We start from the raw sequence: 21,314 nt of genomic DNA on the forward strand, positions 1-21,314 counted from the left end.
ACCTAATTGATTTTAACACAATTTTAATTTGTCAGTATAGATCTCCTTTTTTAGCCACAAACATGATCAATCGAATTGCATTGTACAAGAGTTGAATCTCATTAATAGAGGTTGAGAAATATGATTTAAGCTCGTTAATGAAAGAAGAGAGAAAAAAGAGAATTGAGTCGCCTATTTTGCTCTTCTAAAAGGAAACGTAACTAAATGAATATTTTCAGAAAAACATTACCATAGTTGAAAGATTTTCTCCCATATTTTTCTCCAATTTGTTATTTATTAGTTGTATTCTTTTAATTTTTTTTAAATACAAAATCAGGCGAAATAACAACTTCAAATATTGCCATTTTCAATAAATATTGAAATATAGTTAAAGAGTCCTATTAAATACTAAAATATTATTATTTTGAAAATTTCCAAACTCTTTTTTTTGCAAGGTCATTAGGCCCACTTACTATTTTATTACTAACTTTTTAAAGTCTTGCAATTTACAGCTTATGAGCCGACTGACTATTTTATTATTAACTTTTTAAAGTATGGCAAGTTACAACTAAAGCAAAAATAAATAAGGAATCAGTAATATAACTAGCTTGTTGGTCGTTAAAAAAAATACATAAGCAGACCAATACGCCACTGCAAGCATAAACGAACACCTTCAACAATTTTTCCATCGACAAAAAACCTACAGGAACTATGCAGAGGCTCCTGTCACTCAAACTCCTCTCGAAAATACCCAGAAATCTCCCAAATGCAAGCACAAATCCCTCCTCACAAACGTCCCTCTCTCTAATTTCCAAGACATACCAATGTCACTCATCACCGCAACAACTTTTTTCTGCCCCCTACACTACTTTCTCACACTCATGTAGGCCACAAAATGTGAAATTTTCTCATGGGATTTTCTCAAACCCACTTTTCTCAAAGCAGCTGTTAGCAAATACCCATTTCAGAAGTGATCCGAGCAAGGTTTTAGTTAACCGCACTGTTGGGCTTCTGAGGACTCAGTTAGGACGAAGAAATTTTCATTCCAATTTCTCAGTTGGTTCCACTAGCCGCAGCTGGTACTGTACTATTCCCTTTTAGCATTGTTACTTATTCTCTTCTCCGGGTACTCATTTCATTCCAATACTAAATAAATTGGCAAAATAGAAAGTTCTCTAATACTAGGGCCGATTACATAAATCCTATACATTCTATTCTAGTCATGCCAATTTTGTTCTAATAATAAATATTAGTCCCCCGTTTCAATTGTTTGTCTTACTTTCTACATTCTATGTATCTTTAGTTAACTACTTAAGTTTATTTGTCTGTTGTTGAGATATTATAGTGAATGAAGTCTTAGTCTTGACTTCAAAACTAGGAATTGGTTTTGACAGAGAGATAGATAAGTTGTACACTTGTACGCAAGTTCCATTCACTGTATCTTCCTGGATTTTGGTGGCATTAGCAGGAAATATAGTGATTGGGTGTGATCTTAGGGGCTCGGTCCCTTTGGAGATAGGAAGCTTGAACCTAGCTGTTGTTCCTTCAGTTTTATTGATCTCTTAATAGCTGGCGAGAATTATAAATTGCTTAAAATTGGAATTCTATTGGGACATAGAATATAGTTTTGAACTTGAGTCCCTTGCATTTTGTACCCGCTCTCTTTTTCAATTGCACCGTATACTATTTTAAATTTACGCCATAATCTCTTCATTTTCTTTGCGAAGTTCTTTTGCATCATATGTATGTTAACACTATATTTTTTCTAATCTATTTTTGTTAGTATGTTTAGATTTCTAAAATAATTGGGTCCATTATATTCAGTAGTGATTGTGAGATCATTTGCACCTCTCACTTGAGTTATGTGACTATCTATGAGGGCCAAAATGTATTTGGATCTACAACTTGGTCTTGCTAAGAATTTGGTTTCATCTTTGTACCTTATTTTTTTTGAGAAGTATAACTTCATGTTTGTTGTGTACATTCAATGAGTTACCCACTCTAGGCAATTTGGAATATAGAAACAAAATGTCTTGAGGCAACTAGCTGACTTAGAGGAGATACATGATCACAAAGCACTAGAGGAAGAAGAAATAACCTCTAGGCTGGCACTTAACATGGAGTTTGAAGACATAGCTAAAAGGGAAGACATTGTATGGAGGCAGAGGTCCATGATAGTGTGGTTAGAGCAATGGCATAAAAACACTGGTTTCTTTCATAGAACTGCTAATGCACGCAAGAAAATAAACACAATTGCCAAGTTGAAAGTGAGAGGGGAGATTTGGACCAAACCAGAAGAGGTGCAAAAGGAGATAGTAGCCTATTCTAGATATGAGATAATGTCCTATTATTGGAGAAGAGGAAAATAACCTGCTGATGGGACCTTTTGAGCAACGGGAAATACTAGAGAGCATAAAAGCATGTGCAAGTGATAAAGCACCAGGGCTTGATGGTTTTTCCATGGCATTCTTCAGTCTTCCGTCAATGTTGGGAAATTAGTAGTTCAGAGCTAGTAGCAAGGCAGGAATTTTTGAAAGGAGCATCAATGCCACATTTGTAGCTCTAATCCCTTAGAAAGTGGGAACTAACAAAAACAACATATCCCGTGAAATCCCACAAAGTGGGGTGTCACGACCCAAGCTAGACCCTAGGTGTGACACGACGATTAGAATCCTGAGGGACTCCAACCAAGCCTCTTAGTATATCATGCATGAGCATACATAAGATAAATAAAGAAATAAATCTAAAACATAGATGCGGAAGCGAAATCTCAACATGAATAATCTCAAGAAAAGAGAATAAAACTCAAATGGAAGGACAAAGTAAACTCCATGAATATCTAACATGCCTCTACTAGTTTAGATGGGGCATAAGACAAGCTCCTAGCTCACCTAAAACTAAAAGATAAAGTCATAGGAGCATAAAGAAGACAAACTGTCACGTCCTCGAAACATGAGGACTCACCAACAATAGAAATAATAATCAACTCTAGCCACGAGTCGGATGTGCGTGATGCTCGTCGGATCCTACATTATGATACATTGTAGGCAAAAGTATGCGTTAGTACATGGAGTGCACTAAGTATGTGAGAAACATGCATGAACAATAATAATAGGACATAAACAATATGAACATGGGATGCATGACCACTACCTTGAAAACATGAGCGAAACTTGAAAACATTTGAACATCATAATCATGTGGTTAATGCCTCATAAACATCAAAAGAGCTTAAACCATATCATAAACCTTTGTGTGGGATATGACCTTTAATCGACATAGAAGACCATGCGAGTTATAATGTGGAATCCGATGTAACTCCCACATCGAGAAGAGAGAGGCTACTTTGCTAAGGTAGACTCCGTGAGAACCTTCTTTAACATTGAGCTATTTGTGGATCCACTAGGTAGGCCATATTGGCAAAAGAAACCTATGCAGGCAACATTGTTAGGGACTAAATGTTGCTCCTAGGATTCCCTTGGGTCGTTACTTGAGCTTTCGGACCGAACCCCAACTTAAAGTCCTCTTGGTGCTTAGTCATTATCCCAACAGAAAGTCATAAATCATAATCATTAACATCATTAGGAAAGAAAATAATAGATATCAATCCTCATCATAAAATAATCATAAGAGTAGCTCATTAACATGATTGATTTGTATGAAACCATGAGTCAGTGAGAGAACCATTCACCATCTTTAACATGAGTGTGTGAGGAAAACCCATCACAATCTTTATACTTTGCTTGAAACATCATTGAGAGCATAGTTCATCATCATTCATTACTTTTCATGAGTCATTCATAAGCCTTGATAATCATTCATAAATCATCGATAGAAATCCTTTATAAATCATGATCATAAATTCTTAAAATCATACTTGAAAATAGCATAGGGCATGGGTCCAGGAAAATCAACCTGAAATCATGCAATGTAACTTGAATTATGCATAACTAGATCAATAATAGTAAAATAAACCATAATTGAGATGACCCAATGCAATTCCATGAAAATTTAGGGCTTAGAACAAGAACTCACAATGAAAATTGTAGAAGAACCTTGGGAATCCATGGATGGAAGGATCCATGAATGAATTCCTATATACCTTAGACAATTTAGAGCCCTAATGCACTTGACCGGTAGACTTGAGCTTGAAACCATTGAAATTCTTGCTTGAGGAAGAAGAAGACCTTGGGAGAACTTTTTGGAGAGAAGATTTGTAATTTGGGTGTTAGGGTGTGAATGAGGGAGTTAGGAGTTTTAGGTAGTTATAGGATAGAATTAATCCCCAAAAACCGTCCAAATACATTAATGAACTAATTGGGAAAAGACTAAAACACCCTAAACTTCATTGAACGGACCTCTAGACGGAAGGTCACCACGGCCCGTGAATGTCACTATGGTCTGTGGTGATAGTCGTGGTCCTTGGGAGAAATCATATTTCAGGGGTCGACTTCCACGGAGGGCACTATGGCCCATCAAGGGCTCTACGGATCGTGGACCCTGTCGTGATCCTCACTCAACTTAAGAGCCCTAGGAAAGTCAAGTTCACGGACGGGTCCATAGTCCGTGGAGTCCACCACGCCCCATAAACCCTATCGTGGACCTTTCCCCTTTTCCTCATATCTCCAGGGCTGGACCACGTTGGCTTTCCACAGGCCGTGGTCCTCTACACGACCTGTGAAGTCCACCTGGTGCCAAAAAGCTGAAATTTCCTGTGATTTCCTTTTTAAACTCTATTTTTCAACTTTTCAACTTTCGGGGTGTTACAATATCTCCCTCTTGGAAACATTTGTCCTCGAATGGGACTCAAACTAGCATGAATGGATTCAAAAGGAGACACAACAACCCAACATGAATGCAAAACACATCAAAAATGCATAAAAACACGAAATATTCAATCCCAAGCTAAAACATGACTTTAAAACTCATTTCAAGAACATGCATGCATGCGAAAACATGAGAATGACTAGAACACATGGATTGGAAGGGGTGAATCATGAAGGGACTCAATACCTCAACTAGGAACAGAAGGAAAGAGATGAGAATATCGTGACATCATATTCAGCTTCCCATGTAGCACTTCAACCGCTTGGTTCTTCCATAATACTTTAACGGAAGCTATTTCCTTGCTCCTCAACCTTCAAACTTGCCGGTCTAGAATCTCAACCGGAACCTCCTCATAGGATAGAGTCACTTTCACACCAATGCTGTCCAAAGTCACAATGAAGCTAGGATCACCAACAAATTTCCTCAACAAGGACATATGGAACACTGGATGCACCAATACTAAATCAGAAGGCAAATCCAACTCATATGCCACCTTGTCAATCCGTCTCAAAGTCTGATATGGGCCTACATAGCAGGCACTAGGCTTCCCTTTCTTGCCAAAACACATCACACCCTTCATGGGTGAAATTTTCAGGTAAACCCAATCATTGACCTCAAATTTAAGTTCCATTCTCCTCAAATCTGAATAGGACTTTTGTCGACTCTGGACAATCTTCAATCTTTCTCTAATCACTCTAACCTTCTCCATAGCCTCATGCACCAACTCGGGTCTTATCAAGGCAACTTCACCAACTTCAAACCAATCAATAGGAGACCTATACCTCCTACCATATAAGGCCTCAAATGGAGCCATCTGAATCCTAGAATGGTAACTATTGTTATACGCAAACTCAAACAATGACAAATGATCATCCCAATTACAAAGTCAATGACATAAGCCCTCAACACGTCTTCCAAGGTCTGAATAGTACGTTTGGCTTGACCATCTGTCTGAGGGTGAAAAACTGTGCTAAGCTTAACTTGACTACCAAGACTCTTTTGGAAAGATCTCCAAAATTGAGATGTGAATTGAGTACCTCGATCTGAAATGATAGATAATGGAACATCATGAAGCTTAACCAACTCACGAATATAAAGTCTAGCGTAGTCCCCAACTAAATAAGAAGTCTTAACGGGAAGAGAATGAGCAGACTTAGTCATTCGGTCAACAACCACCCAAATGGAATCGTGTTGCCTTTGGGTACGAGGAAAACCTGTAATTAAGTCCATATTCAAGTATTCCCACTTCCAAGTTGGATTCTCAATATCTTGAGCTAAACCTCCCGATTTTTGATGCTCAACCTTCACTTGTTGACAATTAGGACACTTGGCCACAAACTCCGCAATATCTCTCTTCATGCCATTCCACCAATACACCTCCCTCAAATCCCTATACATCTTTGTGGAACATGGATGAATAGAGTACCACGAGTTATGAGCTTCGGACAATATCATTTCCCTCAAGCCATCAACATCGGGAACACACAAGCGGCCTTGATATCTATGCACACTATCTCCCCCGTGGGGCTTTCCTCAATTCAACCAAGGTAGGATCATTATCTTGTTTTGCCTTAACATCCGCCACAAGAAACGATTCGGAACCATTTTGCACAACTACACCACCATCCTCAGAATCAACCAAGCGAATACCCAAACGAGCTAGTCTGTGAACATCACGAACTAACTCCTTTTAGTCCTCAGCATGGGAAACACTATTCATAGACAATCTACTAAGAACATCAACAACCACATTCGCTTTACCCGGATGGTACAACACATTCATATCATAACCCTTCAACGACTCAAGTCATCTCCTTTGCCGAAGGTTCAGGTCCTCTTGGTTGAATACATATTATAAACTCTTATGGTCGGTGAACACATCAACATAGACACCATAGAGATAGTGTCTCCAAATCGTCAAAGCAAAAACAACCGCCGCTATCTCCAAGTGATGAGTCGGATAATTCTTTTCATGCACCTTAAGTTGCCTAGAAGCATAGGCTATTACCTTACCATTTTGCATCAAGACACAACCAAGACCAAGCAGTACAAACTCAGGACAATCTAATGAAAAGTCAACACCTGGTTGGTAGCCAGGCAAGCAGTACTAACTCAGGACAATCTAATGAAAAGGGGAAGTAAATTATGTTCCAGGTGTTTTTTTTTTGCGAAAGAGAAATAGAGACAACAAACCATCTCTTCATCCATTGTAGAGTAACAGAGAAACTGTGGCAGGTGTTTTTTAACTTGAGGGGTATCAGTTGGTCCATGCCAAGGCATAACTCAGAAACTCTAACATGCTGGAATAGAGAAGGAAATATGTCAGGCCACAAGAAGAAGAAATGGAAGATTGTCCCTGTTAGCATTTGGTGGACAATATGGAAGGAAAGGAACCAAAGATGTTTTGAAAACAGGAGCATCCCTTTCCAGAGTTTGAACTTGAATTGTCTTATAACCTTTTATTTTTGGTATAACTATGTCCTCCCCAAAAAGATGGAGGATATTACTCACTTTCTTGATAGTTTAGGAAGGGTATAGGTGATAGATATCTTTGGTTTTGCTTACTGTAAACTCCTGATGTAATTGCTACTAAAATACACTATTGGTGTATTTTGTATGTAATTGCTACCAAAATACACTATTGTCTATAAAATGTTAAACTTTCTTAGAATAAATGGGGTAGGAATCATAAATGGAATATACATTAGACCTGCAGTTCAATGAGCTCATGATTCTGCAAGAACCTTAGAATTAGGGGATTGATCATAATAAATAAAAGAAGAAGGTGCAAATTACAAATGGGAATATGCATAAGGCTGCAAATGCTGAGAACTCCAGATCTCTGGTTGACTTAAATTGTAAGAATATCATTGCTGCTGATGATAGAAGTAGAGCTTTAGATGTATCATTCATCCACTGTATGAAAGATCTCTAGTTTTGTAATCTAGCTGGCTTCTTGTTGTGTGCACCAAAGCATCTTTAATCTTCCTCTCTTGGATATCCTGCTAGAGACAAAACCATATGTACCGCTGTTAAACCATTAGCAATATTAGTACTACCTCCCAGAAAAGTTTTTGGTTGCTTTTTGCTTTCTATTTTCCATTTGTGAGACCACATTCAAACCTCAAGAATATGATTAGTTATTGAATGCAAGAGAAGTTGCAGATAAAGTATTAAAGTTCCTACTCTTTTTATAGTTTTCATTCTGCTCGTTTCTTTTTGTGAACCGCTCATCCCATAGGTTAAACAATATCATGATTACATAGAACTTTTATGGAATATTAAATGGAACATCGAGCAAAAGAAAATCAGCTATAATCAGGATCATACCAATTATTCTGTTACAGGTAAATTTTGTGTCAGATAAATTATTTGTTTGGTGTATGGTGTACCATTTGGAAGGAGAGAAATTCCAGATGTTATGAAAGTATCAGTAGACCTTTACATAAGATTAAAATGGACTGCATTATCACTTTTTGTTATTGGTGTAGTTCTAAGTGGATAGATGATCCTGTAGCAATTGTAGACATTCTAGGATCCTTCTAAGATGAAATAGGACCTGAGATAGGATTTTATTTTTTGAGGGGTTTGTTGAGCCTACTCAGCCATATGTAGTTCTGTGATGTAAATGTTTTGGGATACCGGCCTTAGTGCTGAAGATTTATAAACAAACCTGTTACCTTTGTCAAAAAAAATAAATTGTTTGCTTGGTGTAATTGATTGTTCCTTATTCTTCTGAATTTTTTGAGCTTCTGGTATCATTATGCACAATAAGATAAATATTGCTCCTTTACATTTTTGTTTGTCCCAAAAAAACTTGACCCATTTTCTCAAAGTGGCAATTTTTTTTCCCTTCAACCATTCTAACTAGTATAAACTGATTTTATATTATATCTCAAAGTTGATTTGACAAAGTTTTAGGGAACTATGATACTTAGTTTTTTAAAATTTGTTTATGCTACCTAGTTTCTCTTTGCACTTATCCCCTATTATTTAGACAATAATTTTTCTTAATCAATATTATTTTTTTTGAAAATGGTAATGTTGTATTCTTCAGCATTAAGGATATGCTGGTTACCTTCAGAAAAAAGAGGGGAACAAAAGAAGAAAAAAAATACTTAGAAGGATCCTAATAATTCTACATTCTGTTTTATTTCCTCTAAACCTTTCTCTTTACACCAAAAATAAAAAGATACAATACAATTCTATTCCATTTAACCTTCTGAATGGAATTGGACATAACCATTTCATAAGAAGGCTATTGTTTGTTTCCTCAAATCTCTAATAGCCATACCCCCTTTGTCTCTGCTGCTCAAGGTTATCTCCTATTTTATCAGGTTATAACCTTTACTTTCTTTGCATCCATGCCAAAGGAAGTCCCTCCTTAATCTATCCAGTTTCTTCAAAACTTTGGCGGGTAATGGAAATAGTGACATGACATAAGTAGGAAGGGAGTCTAGCACTGAATTGATGAGAGTGTGTCTGCCTCCGAGAGACAAATATTGAGTCCTTCATCTGGCTTATCTCCTTTTTATTTTCTCTACAATGCCTCCCAAATTTCTATATCCTTGTGTTTATTTCCTAAAGGCATGCCTAAGTAAAGTGTTGGCATATTTTTCATTTTGCATTCCAAAATATTTGCTAGATATAAAATGTTGTTCACCTCCTTGATTGGAAATAAATTGCTTTTCCCCCAATTCACTTTCAGACGCGAGGAAGCATACAAAAAACAATAAGATTGTTTTGATGAATCTTATCTGGTCCTCCTGAGGTTCACAAAAAATGATTGTGTCATTTGCACACAGCAAATGAAAATTTTTGTTTAACTTGCCCACTGCTATCCTGTATCTGAAAACCTTTAATCCATCTGTTTTGTATTGCTATTCTCATCAAGCTGTCAAAATCTTAAATTGCCAAAATAAACAGAAAGGGGGATAAGGGGTCACCCTGTCTAAGTCCCCTTTCTGAGGGAAGAAGCTAACTGGTTCACCATTCACCAGAATAGAATATCGAACAATGATGATGCAAAAATTAATCCACACCCAGCCACTTTTCTCCAAAGCCCATTTGTCTAAGAGTGTTCAGCAAGAACTTCCAATTTACATGATCATATACCTTTTCAATGTTCATTATGCACATTACACCAGGCTCAACACCTTTCAATCTTGAATCCACACATTCACTAGCTATAAGTGCAACATCCATTATTTGTCTCCTTTTAAGGATGGTCATCTGATGCTTGTTGACCAACTTATCTACTACCTTTTTCAGTCTCTCAGCTAGTATCTTGCTAACACTTTGTATATGCCTATGATTAGACGTATAGGTTTGAAGTCCTTCAATTCAGAAGCACCTGCTTTCTTGGTTATAAGAGCCACAAAAGTTGCATTGAAACTTCTCTCAGTCCTCTGATCCTATATCACACCTTTGATGTCTTCTTTCATCACTTCCCAGAATATAAGATAAAAGAACATGGGAAAGCCACTGGGCCCAGTAGCTTTCTCCATCACACAAAGTTTAATGCATTCTAGAATCTCCTCCTCCTCAATCTGTTTCTGTAACACTTCCCTTTCATCCTCATTAATACTAGTAACCCTCTGCAATTGTAATTCTGGCCTCCAAACTTCTATCTCCTTGTACAAATTTTCATAGAAACTCTTGATGGCCTTCTTGATGTTAGTAGGATCAGTGATATTGCTTCCCTCCACCTTCAAGGATTCTATGGTGTTGTACCTTTTGTGAGATGTTGGTATTCTATGAAAAAACTTGGCGCTTTTTTACCCTGTTTCAACTATTGTATTCCGGATCTTTGTCTCCACTCTATCTCTTCATTTTTGACAACTTCTTCAAAAGACATTGCTAAATTTGTATTTTTGTATTAATTCATCATCTGTAAGTAGTGCAAGTAGTATTTGCTCATGAAGGATCTCCCATTTGGACAACTGGTCAAGGATCTTTTCCTTTTATTGTTTCCAGTTGCTCCTATTATTCTTGCTCCATTCCTTCAGTTTCTTTTTTTGAAGTTTCAGCTTTTCAGCTAAGACAAACCCTGCTGTACCAGTAACTAAAAAGATGACCACCAGAAACTCACTTTCTCCTTGAAGCTTTCAACCCCCTCCACCAGTTTTCAAATTTGAAGTAAGATTTCTTGAACTTCATATCTCCACAAGTAAGTAGAACTGGGTTATGATCAGATACGAACTATAGTCACCTGTCTAGGGTTAGTAACTATCTTTTTTTTCCTTATACATCGCCGGTGATTCTACCCATATCGGCATAGAGAAGATCAGATTTACATCATCGACATCAATGGACATTGGTATTGTCTACCTTGGACCCTTAACCCGAATGCAAGCCCATCGCAGGTGGTTCTTAAGTTCTGTTTCTTCTTCATTTTCCAGCCAACCTCCACATTTATCACCTATCGCTTTCATGACTCATGTGGACCAGAGGTGTAGAGGAAGACCATGTACTCTGATCCAAAACCAATCAAACTTGGTTTGGACCGGAAAGGAACCCTTCGTCGGAGACCACCAATCAAGTGTTAAGATGACCCCTTTTCTTTTCCAGTCGCCCATAAGATTGTGTTCAGATACTTCCGTCGATTGAAACTCGACGAAAAACTGAAAACCATTCATGTCATACACTTGAATATTCTGAGTCCCTTTCCAGGTTTGCTGAGCTCATCTTCTCACATCTTTGCATGTCAGAACTTCATCCCCACCATTGAATCAACCAACTAGACATCTGCGCAGAAGATCTTTATCACCCTCTTGAGTTTTCACAGAAAGCTGGTTCTTCACAACTGTAACCTCAGCTTCCTTTAAAGTCCACTTGCTCTTATTAAGAGCATCTTTGAAGCTGTCCTTCTCATTTAATAGTTGTTTTCTTGTACCTCCATTCGTAATAAATGCACCAGGAGTGCTAGTTTTCACTGTAATAAATTCCTCAATCTTTTTAGCCACCAACACCCATTCCTCATTAAAAGAACTTTCTGGAATGATGATCACAACTCTGTTATGCCCCTTAACTGTAATAACAGAAAGGAACCTCCCGTACTTGTTGAACTTTTGAGAACAATAAATATAAGTAGAGAGATTTCTGCATCTCCATGATTTAAAGTTCTTCCCCCTGTTTCCTGATGCATCACTCATTCTTCTGCATAGCCAGAGTAAGACTCCTTTATTCAGTTAACTTTCTAATAGAATTCCTGGCATTCTCCACCCAATTGAACCAAAGTACTGAATCTGATGAATACATAGAAATATCATAAGATTCCCCCCAGATCTAAAATAAAGTCTGTTATCCATTGAAAGAGGGTAACTGGAGTGGTGCAAAAGAGTTAAAGAAGGTAGGAAAATATCGCAGGAAACGGTTAATAGAAGCCTAGAAGGGACCTCTAAGAAAGAAGCCTAGGGATATGAGCCTGGGAGAGAAAAAGCCTCTAGTCAAAATTCTTAATCAATATAATTATCTATTTAACCATTTTACTCTTAGTCTTCACCAAAGCGGAGGTATGAAATTTTTAATGGGATGAAGTGAGTTGTATTTAATTAACACTGACGTGCATGAATTGTGACAGCTAGGAGTTCGTACTGGTTTAAACTGTTCCAAAACATTCCAAGTTTCTGGTTGGAGAAAGGGCAACAATCTGTGTGATATCATTCTCTTGCACTTAGTCCAACTAAATATGTTTTCTACTCTAAGTTATGAAATCTTTAATGGAATGGAGTCAGTAATATTTAATTGACACTGATCTGCAGTGACTAATGAGTTGTGACAGCTTGGAATGTAATAATCTCACCTGATTCTAGCATTTCAAAGTTATGTCGGGAGAAAATGCAATCTATGGTGATGCCATTCCTTGCCCTTCGTCCAACTTCATATGATCTCTATTATCTAAGACATGAGCCTTTCCAATTTGCAGGAGATCAGGTTTTGGGAGGTTTTCTACTGATGGAGTGGTGTTTGGCCTGATCGTAACTAATGTAGCTGTGTTTTTGTTATGGCGTGTTGCTGGTAGTAGATTCATGATGAGGAACTTCATGGTCAGTCGCTAAGATAACTCTCATAAAAAAAAAACTTATCTTGTGATGCAATAGACAATCTAAGATAGTTTTCCATCTTTCACTTTTTTTGGGTTGTATCTGGTGCTTAGATTTCAGTGGACAATTTTACAAGCGGACGGGTTCACACATTGATAACATCAGCGTTCAGTCACATTGATACTTGGCATCTTATCTCTAATATGGTTGGACTATTCTTCTTTGGAACAAGTGTAAGTTCACCTGTCTGTCTACTTGGCATCTTATCTCTAATAGGAATCAAAGCAATGTAAGTTGCATTGAAGTTTTTTCAAAAATCCCACTTGAATGAAAGTTGTGAAAAGCCTCCATTATATCTTGTTCAATAACCTCCCAGCACTTTAAATATAATCCCATTGTAAAACCATCAGGGCCGGGTGCTTTGACTATAGCACACAACTTCAGACACTCAAAAACTTCCTCAAAATCTTCTTGCAAAGTCTCCTCTTCCTTGGTTCTGTTTGGCTCAGAAATAGTCTCTCCTGTAGTTCCAACTGATCAATATGGTTGTACCTCTTATGAGCATAAGCAATCTGATGGAAAAACTTAGTATTCCTATTCCCTCCTTTAGCCAAAGGGTTCTTGATCTCTGTTTCCAGGCCACCTCCTCATTCTTCAAAGAACCTTAATATTCTATAGTCAATGTTGCTTTTTCTGGTAGTTTCCTTTTCTGTTAGAACTCTGTTGTTCAAATGGGACTCTATCTCAGACATCTGATAAGTATATTGTTCTTCTTCAGTTCAGATTCCCTGTTCAAGCCTGCTCCAGTCTTTCAGCTTCCCTTTGAGTGCTTTGAGTTTACGTGCTAGCACATAATCTGGCTTCCTGTAAAACTCCAAATCACTCCACCATTCCTTAACTCTGTCAACAAAACCTTCTGAATTCAACCACCAATCTTTGAACTTAAAATATGACTTAGACTGTTCCCATTGCCCACAGAAGAGTGCAATTGGCACATGGTTAGAAGTCACTCTTTGTAGGGTGGTTTGCTTTAAATTGCTGAAAAGGTTGTTCCATTCTGTAGATACCAATATCCTATCAATCCTAGATGCAGTGGTATGATTGTCTCCTTTGAACCAGGTATAGCTGCCACCAATTAACTGCAGGTCAATGAGTTCCATGTCCTCTATGCAATCTGAGAATTCTCTCATAGTTCAAGATCTCATAGTGCAGTCCCTTTTTTCAGATGGGAATCTGCATACATTGAAGTCCACAGATGGACCATGAACCATTCATCAATCCTCTCACATCACCTAATTCCTCCCATACTAGTCTATTCTCTACTTTGCTGTTAGGAGCATATACTCATGTAATGTGGCAGTCAAAATTACAAAGCTGAGCTTAAACTTGCAGGACAGAGTGTAAGCTCCAACTTGTGCTATTTCCCCTTCCCAAATTCTGGAATCCCATCTTCCTGCCCAATTTTTTTTCTTTGGAAATAACGGTAACTTTGTATTCACAAAAAAATAATCATCCAAGAAATGATGAATTGGAAAATTACATCCCATAGTGTGATGGGCACGCTCCCATAAGTGTAATCAGATTACAAGTTATCTAAGAACTCAACTACTTCTACCACCTTCCCCACCAAATCTTGTTACACCAAAAAAAATAGAAGACTAATACAGTTTGTTTTAATCCTCCTTCAAAGCACCTAGTGTTTCTTTCCTTCCATATGGACCACCAGAAACATGTTGGGATTTGGCGATGAGATTCCTCCATTCTTCCTTTTTACCTCTGCTTCCAACTCCTGGCCAACTGTTCAGAAGCTCCAAAGTAGTCTTTGGCATCACCCAGCTAACACCCAAAATGCATAAGAACATATTCCACAAACTGGCATCTATTTGACAGTGTATGAATAGATGGTTGTTCACTTCAGCTTCCTGTTCACACATAAAGTACCTTGAACAAATTTGCATGCCTCTTTTCTGTAGGGCCTCATGAGTGAGACATGCCTTCCTGATTAGTTGCCAAACAAAACATGAGACTTTCAATGGACATTTCACCTTCCAAAGAAGTTTCCAGGGCTATCTATCAATCAGTGAGACATTATAGTTCATCTTCCAATAGCATGATTTCACTGTATAGACACCTTTGTTGTGTATCTTCCATATTGGCTTATCAGACCTCTGAGAAGTACCTGGGAAATTATTAAGAACCCCTAATAGCATAGCAACCTCCTCAATTTTCCAATCATTCAATGCTCTCCTAAACAGTAGATTCCAACCCCGTTGACTTCATACTTGTGCCACAGTGTCATTGTTCTGTAGACTCAATGTATATAGGTGAGGGAATAGGTTTCTCAAACTGTCCTCCCCTATTCATACTTCTTTCCGGAACTGTCTTTGTTCCATCCCCAACACTAATGCATGTGTTGTTTCTGAAATGTGGCCAGTCTTCTAATGGTCTTCCAGACACTGCATCCAAATGTGCCCATAACCTCTTCAGTTGTCCACTGGTTAAGTAAACCATACTTTCCTGCTATAAATTTCCTCCATAAGGCTCTATCTTCAGTACAGAATCTCCATAGCCATTTTTGGAGCATACAACTATTCTGGAGACTTAGGTTCCTTAGTCCTAAGCCTCCTTGGTTTATGGTAAGTGTGTGAGTATCCCATTTCACCAAGTTGTAACCTCCTTTTTCCTTATTCCTTTGTCAAAGAAAAGATCTCCTTAGCCTATTTATTTTCTTCTCAATGTTCTTGGGGACCGGAAATAGGCTCATCATATGAGTAGGCAGTCCATCCAGTACTGACTTGATGTGGGTCACCCTGCCACCTAGTGACAAATATTGGCTTTTCCATCTAGCTAGTTTCTTCTCACATCTCACCAACACCACATTCCACACTTTCAGCTCTTTGTTCTTGGCACCCAAAGGTAGTCCCAGATACTTTTGTTGGTAGTGCATCTACCTGCCAATCCTATGTCTTAGGTAGCTCAAGCAGATTGTCAACTTGGTTGATAGGGAAGAGATGGCTCTTCAACCAGTTGACATGGAGGTCTGAAATGCCCTAAAAATAGTGAGTATAGCCCTTATGTGTCTAATTTGTGCCTCGTCTGCCTCACAAAATATAAGAGCATCATCATCATAGAATAAGTGTGTGATCTCCAACTCCTCCCCTCTCCCGGCAAGTGCACTAAATCCTCCCACCCACCCATTAGTCTTTGCCTTCCAGAACATATGATTCAACCCCTCCATGGCGATTAAAAATAGGAAAGGGGACATAGGGTCTCCCTGTCTAAGACCTCTCTCAGACTGGAAGAATCCTTAAGTGTTTCCATTTATGTGAAGGGAAAACTTCACACTTGAGATGCAGTATTTGATCCAACCAATCCACTTGCTTCCAAATCCCATGTCCTTTTGAATTTTTAGGAGGAAATTCTAATTGACATGGTCATAGGCTTTCTCAGTGTCCAGCTTACATAGAATCCCTAGTTTCTTTTGCTTTACCCTGAAGTCTACCAATTCATCAGCCTACAGTGCTGCATCCATTATTTGCCTACCTCTCAGAAAAGTCATTTGGTGCTCATCAACCAATTTCCCTATTACCGTCTTCATTCTCTCAGTCAGCAACTTGGAGATGATTCTTAGACTCCTATCAAACTGATAGGTCTGAAGTCTTTTAGCTCAACTGCACCAGGTTTCTTAGGGATTAATGCTATGAATGTAGCATTAAATGATTTCTTAAATGCACTCCTCTGGTGGAAATTTTGTATACTCAGCATAAAGTGTTCTTTCAAAATATCCCAACATTTCTTACAGAAATCCATAGTAAAGCTATTAGGGCCAGGTGCTTTGTCCCCATCACACTGGTTGATGATCAGTAGCACCTCCTCTTCTGTAAAATGGTCTTTGTAACCATTCATTTTCTTCTGTAGAGACTGTTGGACAGCCTACAAAATCAAAAGAGGGTCTCCAGGATTCAGATTCTGAGTAGAGTCTGGCATAGAAGTCTATCATGGCTCCTTTAATTTCTACTCCACTAAACCTTGACTCATAATCAAATACACTGAACTAACTAAATTAGAGCCTTCCGGAAGTGAGGTCTCACCAACTGCCGATAGATAGACGTCAGTAATATTCATGGGCTAACACACACGAAAAATAGTAAAATCTCCTAATTCTGCTTGTGCGGCCTCTAAATGCTATGAATACACCATGGATCATGCCGAGGATACACGTACTACTTTCCCCGATACTTATAGAGGGTCCATAAAGGTTTCGAAAAAAATCTCCGAAGGACGGTTCTCAAGTGACTAACATTATCCGCCTCATTCTTGGAATAAACCGAGATATCATCAATAAACACGATCACAAATGAGTCCAAATAAGGCCGTAAACTTACCTCCGCTCCTATTTTAACTCTACCGTAAGACTTAGAAGGGTTTAACCTAAAGTCTCAAACTGCGTTGCCCGCATAGGATTGCCTTCATAGCCTAGGTAGTGGATCTAGAATCTTCAAGTTCTGATGGCGTAGTCCATCTTGATCAAGTTCCTCATACCAAACCCCACCTCAAGCCTCATTCGGTGCTAAAATAGTATATCTTAGTAACGCAAGCATACTTATACTTTGAGACATCAATCATCATTCAGTAGAATAGCTCATTAAAACCTTTAGTGATTCAAGTATGCAAGAATTGTCTTTTCACATAAAGAATCCTTCCCTTGCCTTGTGTTTGCATTATGTCGCAAGGCCATAGTCCCATTGATTGCAAGGGTCAACCCATTGATCAAAGTGAATAGGACAAAAGATGTCGGGCTTATTCGGGATGATACAAATCCTATCGGCCAGCAGCGTGCTCCACATTCGCAGGTGAGGTTACTCGACTTTAAGAATGTCCAGTTGTCGGATCAGCATGAGTTAGGATCAATTACTAAGTATTTGAAGTGTATTAAAGGTGAATTATGGTCATAAGGAACTTCTACTACTAAGTTGAGTTGAAAGCTTTCTTATCGATTGAGTTTCGATATAAGATTTTACTTGGGTCAATTTCAAATGCTCATATCTCCATTTTCAGTGTTTGTTGAGGCTAAATTGTGGGTTTTTTCACAGGGAACATCGTGGTGTGAATAGTTTCATCCATTGAAGCATCGTTTGATGTAAATTCTGAGACCATGAAGGGAGCATACTTTGACAACTTAGTGAATTTGAGAGCATACTCCCTCACGCTCATACTCCCTCGACGGAGGTTGATGAACTCTTGAATTTTGGCCTCCCTTAGCTCCAATGGGTAGGGTAGTTACGCTTATGCACTTTCAATTTCCTAGAAGCATAGGCTATGACCTTACCGTTTTGCATTAAGACACAAAACTTACAAGGGTTTTAGGATGAGAAAGGGGCTCAGAACTTCCCTGCAAGAATATCCAATACACCGAAATGAGAATGATCAAAAATGGTCAAAAGGAGCTCTCAAAAATCAAAAATTACTAAGTCCCTAAATAGGACTTAGCTGCTAGAAATAGGCATTTAATTTCACTGAAACCAGTGAAATTGCCCTTCGCGGTCGCTAGCTGGGCCTCGTCGATTATTATAGACGGTTTGTGGAAGGTTCATCTTCCATTGCATTACCCTTGAATACTTTGACTCAAAAGAAGGTTAAGTTTCAATAGACCGAGGCATGTGAGAAAAGCTTACAAGAATACTTTGACTCAAAAGAAGGTTAAGTTTCAATAGACCGAGGCATGTGAGAAAAGCTTACAAGAGTTGAAGGATAGACTTACCTAAGTCCTCGAGGTTGTTATGTGTGTGGTGAGTTTGGGCATAAGGCCCAAGATCGCCCCAAACGTGCTTCTTCTACTGGAAGGCCTGGGGCACCAGTTGTTCGTTCTACAGACACTCCTTATCTTGCTATGAGATTTATTATTAGTCCCGAGATCTTGCTAGAGCTTTTTTTGTTCTATAGTCCTGGTGGTGATTCAGTGTTGGCTAAAAGAGTCTATAGAAATTGTCCAGTTTCAGTTTTTCATAAAATCACCTTAGTTGAAATGAACATTTTTAAAAGGTAAATGCTTATTTTCAAATGATTTCTTCCACTACTTTTGTGCCATAAGAGGTGATATATCATGATTTATTGAAACTTTAGGATTTGAGCTCTTATTATGCATCTATTGAATGGACTATGTCTCTGTAGTCCTGACAAGGCAACTGGAGTCGTTCCTCGCAAAAAGAAAAAACGTAAATTAGGAAATAATGACTGCTAGTCAAATAATTCAATTAATCTAATCTAAAATTCTTATTCCCCGACAATGACGCCAAAATTTGATATGCATAAATTAAACCTCCGAAATAAGTGTAAATCGTCATCTTTGATGGTGTCTACCAGACCCATCGATTCTAGGTGTATTTCAGCATCTAGTGCCCATGACGAGTATCAGTTTGAAGAGGGTCATCTTCCTTCTCGACTCATCAGGCCCACAATGATAGTACCTCAGGTCCCAGGAGGTTTTGAGGCTACATGATCCTGTATCTCCTCCCCCCTTATCCCAGTCTATCAATAGTGTTGTATCTCTTGAGAGTAGTTGCTAGCCTTTGAAAGAACCTAGTGTTCTTATCCCCTTGTTTCATCCATAATACTCTTGATATTTGTCTCGGTCTGTCTTCTTCTTGTTTGGCCAATACTTCTAGTTCTACAAGGATTGTTGCTCTTATCATCATTTCCTCATCTTGAAGTATTTTATCATTTTGGATTCTGTCTAATCAGCTAATTCTTCAACCAGACAGTTTTTTCTATGAGCTAGTTCAGAAAAATTCTTCTTTCTCCATTCTTTTGGCTTTTGTTTAAGCATCTTTAGTTTATTGCCGAGCTTGTGATCTGGGCACCCTTTTTACCTTTGGATTATCTTTTATTTCAAAAGACCTTTTGGTTCTGGTACTTGTAGGTGTGTTATTCTAGACCTCCACTCTCAAAAAGTTGGGATATCTAACTTTGGAAAATGTTAAAAGAATCAATTTAGTCTAGTTATAAGATATGTTCACATCTTAGAGAGAGTGAGCTAGGAAAATTATTATAACCTAAGAGGAAGATCTTATTCTAGACCTCCACTCTCAAAAAGTTGGGATATCTAACTTTGGAAAATGTTAAAAGAATCAATTCAGTCTAGTTATAAGATACATTCACATCTTAGAGAGAGTGAGCTAGGAAAATTGTTATAACCTAAGTGGAAGATTGTTACACCCCAAGCTAGACCTTAGGAGTGACATGGCAATTGGGAACCCAAAGGATCCCAACCAAGCCTCTTAGCATACATTGCATTCATAAGGTCAAGTAAAATATAATGAAATCAAGCGGAAGAAAAATCTCAATCATAGAAGTCTAGGAATGAAAATGAAAACTCAAGTCATATGTCCAAGACCGTACTACATCAACTCTATGTCTAAACATGCGTCTATGTACTAGACGGGGGCTTAGGACAAGCTCCTAGCTCACCCTAACATCAAAGGAGTCAAAAGTAATAACATGGAAGAAAGTCTCGTCCTCGATGAATGAGGACTCACCAAATAACTTCGAAGTAATAGCAAGCTCTAGCCACGAATAGGATGCGTGGTATGATCGTCCGTACCTATATTATGATACAATGTAGGCAAATATGTGTTAGTACATAGAAAGTACTAAGTATGTGAAATATGCATGAACAATGAGAATACAGACATAATCAATATGAACATAGGATGCATGACCAATGTAATGAAAAGCATGAATAAGAATTGAAAAGCATTTGAGATCATATTAAAACTTGTGTTCAATGCATCACGGACATCATAGTAAAACTTACTTCATTTCATAAAACTTGTGTGGGATAGGACCTTTAGCTTTATGAGAGATCGTGGACATGTGTGATAGATACCGTCAACCGACATAAACCATGTGAGCTAACATGGAGTCCCGATGTTTACCCATACACCGGAAGAAAGGGGCAGACTACTTGCCAAGGTAGACTCCTATATGCCTAAGTGGATCCACTAAGCTACATGAAGGACCGAGCCTCAACTACGGGTGACCCTTAACGAATCAAGCCTCTACTACGGGTGATCCTTTATCCTACGGTGGGACGTAGTTATGGGACAATGGGATCTTACTACGGGAGAGAGTGCCTATCCCAAGGTCCACTCAGTGCTAGGTAAGCTCTCAACGGAATAGAAAAATCATAAGTCATAAAGTCAACATCATGTGGAAGGGGTCATATCTACTACCCGTCCACCATTTATAAAAATATAATCATAGAATAGCTCCTTAATCTTGTCTCATGTAATGTGAGTATAGGCCTTTCATCATTACACATTCATACTTAGGTGAGAAGGACCAACCATCATTCATACTTGAATTGGATTTCATCATAAAGCTTATTTCAAACATTTCATGTAACTTGCTTGAAAGCGTCATCAAATCATACTCATAATATATGGCTTATCATTGGAAATCATA

General features: G+C 38.3%; 1 protein-coding gene across 1 annotated transcript in view; it reads left to right on the top strand.

Moving 5' to 3' along the window:
* Positions 1-585: 585 nt before the first annotated feature.
* LOC129889525 (RHOMBOID-like protein 12, mitochondrial) overlaps positions 586-21,314 on the top strand; it is a 29,499-nt gene continuing 8,770 nt past the window's right edge. The window contains exons 1-3 of the mRNA XM_055964892.1: positions 586-1,058; positions 12,734-12,854; positions 12,965-13,084. Of these exons, the coding sequence (XP_055820867.1) occupies positions 691-1,058; positions 12,734-12,854; positions 12,965-13,084 (609 nt within the window). The 5' untranslated portion in view covers positions 586-690. The remainder of the gene's footprint in view (positions 1,059-12,733; positions 12,855-12,964; positions 13,085-21,314) is intronic.

The sequence above is a fragment of the Solanum dulcamara genome, chromosome 1, assembly GCF_947179165.1.
Source record: "Solanum dulcamara chromosome 1, daSolDulc1.2, whole genome shotgun sequence".
In the NCBI taxonomy this organism is placed as follows: Eukaryota; Viridiplantae; Streptophyta; class Magnoliopsida; order Solanales; family Solanaceae; genus Solanum; species Solanum dulcamara.